Source organism: Saccopteryx leptura, chromosome 1 (genome assembly GCF_036850995.1).
Source record: "Saccopteryx leptura isolate mSacLep1 chromosome 1, mSacLep1_pri_phased_curated, whole genome shotgun sequence".
NCBI classification, from domain to species: Eukaryota; Metazoa; Chordata; class Mammalia; order Chiroptera; family Emballonuridae; genus Saccopteryx; species Saccopteryx leptura.
The window spans coordinates 255,290,724-255,298,589 of NC_089503.1; the positions used below are offsets into that span (position 1 = coordinate 255,290,724).

A 7,866-nucleotide genomic window follows, 5' to 3' on the forward strand; every position below is an offset into this window, starting at 1 on the left:
CTGTCCATCTCTGCCTCTGTAAAAAAAAAAAAAAAAAAAAAAAAAAGAAGGAGAAGGAGAAGGAGAAGAAGAAGAAGAAGAAGAAAAGGGAAGGAAGGAAGGAAGGAAGGAAGGAAGGAAGGAAGGAAGGAAGGAAGGAAGGAAGGAAGGAAGGGAAGGAGGGAGGGAGGGAGGGAGGGAGGGAGGGAGGGAGGGAGGGAGAGAGAGAGAGAGAGAAAGAAAGAAGAAGAAGAAGGAGAAGGAGAAGGAGAAGGAGAAGGAGAAGAAGAAAAGGGAAGGAAGGGAGGAAGGAAGGGAGGAAGGAAGGAAGGAAGGAAGGAAGGAAGGAAGGAAGGAAGGAAGGAAGGAAGGAAGGAAGGAAGGAAGGAAGGAAGGAATTTGCTTTAACAAGAAGAATCTCCTGAACTTTTATTTTTCTAGGCACAGGATATAAGTAAAAGCCAACAAAAACTTTCTGTGAACTAATTTGGCCTTGGGTTAACTTTCTAGTTCTGTTACTTAGAAACATGCTAAAGCAGGAAAGTCAGTTGTGTAACCAGACAATACTGTTTATGAAGAGTCATGCTTGACTGGACAGGGAGGAGGGAAGGCATAGCTTTGAACTACCTGCATATAATGACTCTCATACTAGGCCAAGAACACCTAGCCTCCTGGGCTACTACAGGAGATATTGGTTCCCTGGTGGAGTTGGGGCTTCTAAACTAGCTGTAACTTGTAGGGAGCAAAGAGAACTCCCATTGAGTTCTACAATGTGTCAGACACAATGGTAAACAGTGGACATAAAAAAGTAACAAAATCAGCTTTGCGCAGTGGCAGTATCGTAGCCAATGAGGTTTATCTGAGGCGCGATTATTGCTAATTGAAAATTAAAAAAAAAAAAAAAAAAAAGTAACAAAATCAGGCCCTCGCCAGTTGCCTCAGTAGTAGAGCATCGGCCTGGTGTGCAGGAGTCCCGGGTTCGATTCCTGGCCAGGGCACACAGGAGAAGCGCCCATCTGCTTCTCCACCCCTCCCCCTCTCCTTCTTCTCTGTCTCTCTCTTCCCCTCCTGCAGCCAAGGCTCCATTGGAGCAAAGTTGCCCCAGGTGCTGAGGATGGCTCCATGGCCTCTGCCTCAGGTGCTAGAATGACTCTGGTTGCAACAGAGCAACGCCTCAGATGGGCAGAGCATCGCCCCCTGGTGGACATGCTGGGTGGATCCCGGTCGGGTGCATGTGGGAGTCTGTCTGACTGCCTCCCCGTTTCCAACTTCAGAAAAATACCAAAAAAAAAAAAAAAAAAAAGGTAACAAAATCAACACAGACCTTACCTTAGTGGAGTTTAAAGTCTAGCCTTCCTTCTTAGACAAAAGTTTTTCCAAAAAAATAATTCTTCATTGTGGATTTTTTAGAATTCCTCCCACAATAAGCTGAGGCCATACCTATCCTAGGATCACAAAATACTAGGAGATTGTGCCATCTTCGCCTACTGGATGGGGCTCTGGCTTTAACCCACTCCTACTCTTCCTCTCTGTTTTGTTTGTTTTGTTTCTTTGTTTTATCCTTACATTTTTTATCCTAAATGTTTTTTGTGGGGGGAATGTCTTTCTAGAACAAGTGAAGAGAAAATATTAAAACTAGGACATTCACCTTCACGAGGAAAGTCGTATCCATGGACCTGGTTGGCATTGTGGGGAATGAAGCTGAGGACAAAAGGAATTTTATACTCATCACTCTTGGAGAAGAAATGTTTAACATTTACTTCTTGAAGTGTTTGTTCTGCACAGTGGGCTCTCAATAAATGTGTGTTGAATCGAATTTCTCTCGTTCAATTAATGCTTGCCCGTAGTTACCCAAATCATGACCACTGCAAATAACTTTTGGTAAATGAGGAGGTCCCTTTTCAAGGCTTCTTTTCAAGTTCTTTCTCTCACTCATCCAAAACTTGTTCTTTTAACTCCTTTTTTATCCAGGCTAGATCTCATGATCAACCAAGTCAAATGATTTTCTCCCATACTTTCAACACCTTTGCTTTCTCATTCTGATTTCACACCCACCTGGAGAAAGCCTAACCCAGGAGTGACCAAAGATGGCAGGCACCCTGCATTGTCTATTCAGCAGCCATCACCACTGTCATGTGCCTTAGTAGCAGAACCTTGATTGTTTTCAGATTTGGGACGGCAATGCGCCTGAACCCAGGAGGTCAGCTGAGACTGATCTAAGCCTAGTTGATACTCAGCTGCAGAGGATAGCCCTCCCCCAGAGACATTTGTCCACATCTGGAGACCACTTTTGTTTGTCATGACGGGGGCAAGGTGCGATGCCACTGGCATCGATGTGGCAGAGGCCAAGAATGTTGCTAAACACACTGCAATGTACAAGACAGACCACACACACAGAGCAAAAACATTATTCACCTCTACATGTCAGGAGTGCTGAGACTGAGAAACCTGGTCCTAACTTAACCATAGTGATCTAATTCCTATTTGCTACAGATTGGTTCAAGATGGGCCTTTGTACCAATTGTAACCAATGAGATGTAAGAAACACCGACTGGAAAATACTTTCTCTCCTTGATAAAAACAGACAAACTTAAAGAAAGCCTGACCATGAATTCCTATTTTTGACTATTATAATATGATGCTTGAACAAGAGACAGAGGAGCCTGACCAGGCGGTGGCACAGTGGATAGAGCATCGGACTGGGATGCCGGGGACCCAGGTTCAAGACCCCAAGGTCAACAGCTTGAGCGCGGGCTCACCAGCTTGGACCCAAGGTTGCTGGCTGGAGCAAGGGGTTACTGACTTGGTCTGCTGAAGGCCCACAGTCAAGGCACATATGAGAAAGCAATCAATGAACAACTAAGGTGTCGCAATGCGCAACGAAAAACTGTATAATAAATGATGCTTCTCATCTCTCCGTTCCTGTCTGTCTGTCCCTGTCTATCCCTCTCTCTGACTCTCTTGCTGTCTCTGAAAAAAAAAAAAAAAACCAAACCAAAAAAAAGAGACAGAGGAGAGGAAAGATAGGAATAATCTGGGCTTTTATGACATTGTTGAGTTGCTGAACCAACCCTTGGGCTTTTTTTTATGTGAGAGTAACTCTTTTTGTTAAGCTATTTTGGGTCAGGTAATCTGTTACTTGCAGCTCAAAGCAGCCTTCCTTATGAACCAACCGTGTGTCCACTACACATTTCCATCAAAGCAGTGAGATCTCAGAATCAGTCCGCTTGGAGCCTTTACAAATGTGTGCTTTCTGATCTTCACAAGACCTTCCGTGGTACCTGAAACTTGCTCTTTCTATCCCTAGTCAACTTTCCCACATGAGGGCTTGCTGTTTTCACTTCCTTCCTCAACTCATATCGCTTTTCCCTTTACATAAGGCATAAGACTTTGTCTCCTACTTTACAGAGATAATAAACACCAGCTGACAGAAAGTCCCTCCGTTTTCTGGCCTCTCTTACAAATATACCCACATCCATGCTCATCCTTGCTTCCTCTCCTCATCAGTGCCCATTGTCTCCCCCTCTATTCTTCCACAACAGCAAAGGGGCCTCTCGTCTTATTTAAAGCTAACCCCTCCCTCTGTGCAATGGAGCTCGTCCCCTCCTGTCCTTAGCAGACCTTGCTCCATTGACTACGTCCTCTCTCCTGAGTCTTCCACCTCTCACATCCTCTTTCCTGGGTCTTCTCCAGTGGCACTTAAATATGCTAAAGCTGGCTCAGCACGCTTTTCTGTGAAGGGCCAGATAATAAATATTTTAGACTTTTGGGGCCATGTATAGTGATAAAAATGATAGAGAAATAAGTGATAGATGGATAGATAGATGATGATGATGATGATGATGATGAAGATAGATAGATAGATAGATAGATAGATAGATAGATAGACAGACATAGATAAAATTGATAGATACAGGCATAATATATGTGGTATGTATGTAAAGGGATATATGTGTATATCCCTTTAGAAATACACAAACTCACTGGATCTACAAAAGAAACTGCAGGCAGGATATGACATTCCGCTCCACAAAGCTGTAGTTTGCTGTCTCTGTGCTAAAGAAAGATCAATGGAAGAGTCTATAAAAATGACCACCTGGCCCTGGCCGGTTGGCTCAGCGGTAGAGCGTCGGCCTAGCGTGCGGAGGACCCGGGTTCGATTCCCGGCCAGGGCACACAGGAGAAGCGCCCATTTGCTTCTCCACCCCTCCGCCGCGCTTTCCTCTCTGTCTCTCTCTTCCCCTCCCACAGCCAAGGCTCCATTGGAGCAAAGATGGCCCAGGCGCTGGGGATGGCTCTGTGGCCTCTGCCTCAGGCGCTAGAGTGGCTCTGGTCGCAACATGGCGACGCCCAGGATGGGCAGAGCATCGCCCCCTGGTGGGCAGAGCGTCGCCCCATGGTGGGCATGCCGGGTGGATCCCGGTCGGGCGCATGCGGGAGTCTGTCTGACTGTCTCTCCCTGTTTCCAGCTTCAGAAAAAAAAAAAAAAAATGACCTCCTGTACATGTTTCAGTTCACCTTCACTCCAAACCCTAATATATCCCAAAACCAGAAGTCTGCTGGAACCCATGGCAAATGGGTGCAAATCCCCAAGGAGAAATCTGGGGTCGAAAGGTCTCCCCCATGCACCAGGTGGAGAGTCCCCAGATAAGGTAAAGAGAGCTTGAAGGCATAGATCAGACACAGTCCAGCCTAGGAAGAGTCTGGCCCAGCGGGTCTAGGGACCTCCTGCAATTAGGTCAGTATCACTCCCAACGAGCAATGAGTGTGTGTCAGATCCTTCTGACATGACATCCCCAAGAACTCCAAGAGGAACCCTGAGTCTAATAGAAAACAAGGAGATCGGAGAACAGAGAGGTAGCCTGGTGCACACATGCCCCCCCAGGGGGGAGAATCCATCTCTTTCCAACCAGTGGTAGTATTCAAATAATTTAACAACCAGTTCTCTGCCCTAATGACTGTTTTAAGTATAAAAAATGACATAGATTATTATTTCATGCATTTAATACTTAAATAAGAACAATAAAAGAGGTACACAAAACTAGATTATGTTTTAAGAAAGGGTTTTTAAATATTAACAGAAAAATATTAATACCTGACAAAAACAATAAAACTGTTATTTAAGATATTTCCATATTGCTTCTTGATTGGCATCATCATCATCATCTATCTATCCATCTATCACTTATTTCTCTATCATTTTTATCACTATACATGGCCCCAAAAGTCTAAAATATTTGTTATCTGGCCCTTCACAGAAAAGCGTGCTGAGCCAGCTTTAGCATATTTAAGTGCCACTGGAGAAGACCCAGGAAAGAGGATGTGAGAGGTGGAAGACTCAGGAGAGAGGACGTAGTCAATGGAGCAAGGTCTGCTAAGGACAGGAGGGGACGAGCTCCATTGCACAGAGGGAGGGGTTAGCTTTAAATAAGACGAGAGGCCCCTTTGCTGTTGTGGAAGAATAGAGGGGGAGACAATGGGCACTGATGAGGAGAGGAAGCAAGGATGAGCATGGATGTGGGTATATTTGTAAGAGAGGCCAGAAAACGGAGGGACTTTCTGTCAGCTGGTGTTTATTATCTCTGTAAAGTAGGAGACAAAGTCTTATGCCTTATGTAAAGGGAAAAGCGATATGAGTTGAGGAAGGAAGTGAAAACAGCAAGCCCTCATGTGGGAAAGTTGACTAGGGATAGAAAGAGCAAGTTTCAGGTACCATGGAAGGTCTTGTGAAGATCAGAAAGCACACATTTGTAAAGGCTCCAAGCGGACTGATTCTGGGATCTCACTGCTTTGATGGAAATGTGGAGAGGACACACGGTTGGTTCATAAGGAAGGCTGCTTAGAATACGCTGTTGCACAGATGAACATTAAAAAAAAGTAAGGAATGTAAATGTGTGATTTCCACATTGGGAGGCTGTCCAGGTACCCATCTTAGAACCCTGATTACAAGTGCCATTTTAAAAACAGGTTTGCCGAACTCAACAAAAAATTAGGTATTGGTTCTGCCAAACTGGTGCAAACTGGCTGAGTCCTACCACTGCTCCCAACACTTGGGAAACTGCCACTGCCTAAAGTTCTCAACCCCCAAAGGAAATGAGCACCAGGAGAGTCCCAGAGTCCCCTGAAGAGAGGATGGTCCAACATAATGGAGAACCAGCAGAACAGAGCTTCTTGGAGTAGACAAGCAACAACTTCAAACAAGAATAGTAAAAATAAGAATGTAAAAAGTTTCAAATACAGCGCCGAAAAGATATATGGAACTAAATAAAATTGGAATAAATAAAAAGAGGACTTGTGCTGGAAGAGCATGATCACTATCAAGGGCCAAATTAGTGGTTGAGGACCACGTAGGAAAAAAATCTCAGGGCAGAAAGCAAAATGCCAAAAGATGAAAATCATGACAGAAAAAAAAAATCAGTCTGGGAGACCCAGGAGATCTACTATGGGGATAACAGGGTTCGTGTAAGAGTAGGGAGGGCATACTCAGATCCCGCCCGCCCCCCAAAGTTCTCCCTGCTGCATGCACTGCACTGTTTCTCTCTTCCCCTTAACCAGAATTCTAGAACAGTTCACACTCCGCCGCCCGGACTTCCTCCCGTCCTCTCGCTGTTCAACTTGCTGCGGTCTGACTTCTGCCTCCAACATGCCCAAGGGCCAACTCCCAGCGCTTCCTCACTGCTGAGTGCCCTGGCTGCTTCTCAGTCTCTCTTAACTTGATCTAACTTGATGTTGTTGGTCCCGTTTTCTTCATTTTTTAAAATAATCAATTATTTTGGGGGGTTTTCCAGCTTTAATGAAGTAAAACTAACAACTTAAAACTGTGTACATTTAAAATGTAGAATGAGATGATTTGATCTATGTCTGCTTTTCTCCTTGAAGTTTCCTTTCTTTCTTTTTTCTTTTTTTTACTTCCCTGATACCACACTATTTTCCTATATGGGTGGTCAGCTTTCCCAGTTCAGTTTTCCCAGGACTTTTCCAGCTTTGAAACAGAAAGTCCCGCGCCCCAGGGGCCCCTCCATTTCAAGCAAACCAAAACCATGTCACAAGCTCATCTTCTCCTGTCCTGTAATGTCTTAGTTTGAGTTCCCCCAAGAGCAAACCCTGAAACAAGGACTCGAACACAAGTAGTTTATTTTGGAGCTGATCCCAGGAAATTCCAGCAGGATTGTGATGAAGTGAGTCGGGGGGGGGAAAGGCAGCCAGTACAAGATGCGTTCAAAGATGCACTATCAAGCAGGCTGCTCCTATAGGCAACAGGACCACAGTCCCAGCAGGGAGCATGGGGCAGTCACACGGAGCGCTCATTTCAGAGCCACCCCACCCGAGGAGTGAGGGAGCTGGGGGTCAAGTCTGTTCCAGGAAGCATTTTCCTCCTGGAACTTCTTACCTACCATGTGCCAGACCAGGTAGACTGTGGTGGCAGCTGCTGGCCACTAGAAGTCATTAAAAGTGTGAAAATCAAAGATACAAGCAGGGTAGGATGACACCTGGTACACACAGGATTCCACTCTTGACCCAAGAGAAGTTCTAAGAATTTCAGCCAGAGATCATGAATCACTTAAATTTCAGTGTGTCATGTTCATAAACTTTTTCTTCTTCCCCATCTCTCAGTAATGATAACTCCATCTTTTCTATTGCTTAAGCTGTGAACATGAGGATCTTTCTTTTCTCTTTCAAAGCCCGTATTCAATTCATCAAACAAATTAGCTGTAGCTTCATAATAGACCCAGAATTCTTCCTACCTTTACAGTTAGCTCCCTGGTCCCCATCAACTCTCATCTGCATTATGATAATAGGGTAATAGCCCCAGAAAAGCCACAGAAATTATTATCAGACTCAGAAGTCAACTCGTGGTCTTTTATCTTAGCCCAAGATGTCTGTTCA

General features: G+C 44.8%; 1 protein-coding gene and 1 pseudogene across 1 annotated transcript in view; both read left to right on the forward strand.

Moving 5' to 3' along the window:
• Positions 1-1,787, forward strand: part of ADGRE3 (adhesion G protein-coupled receptor E3) — a 66,688-nt gene extending 64,901 nt beyond the window's left edge. Inside the window, exon 16 of the mRNA XM_066347043.1 lies at positions 1,590-1,787. Coding sequence (XP_066203140.1) covers positions 1,590-1,598 — 9 coding nt within the window. The 3' untranslated portion in view covers positions 1,599-1,787. The remainder of the gene's footprint in view (positions 1-1,589) is intronic.
• LOC136390145 (U4 spliceosomal RNA) lies at positions 799-881 on the forward strand (annotated as a pseudogene).
• Positions 1,788-7,866: the final 6,079 nt, after the last annotated feature.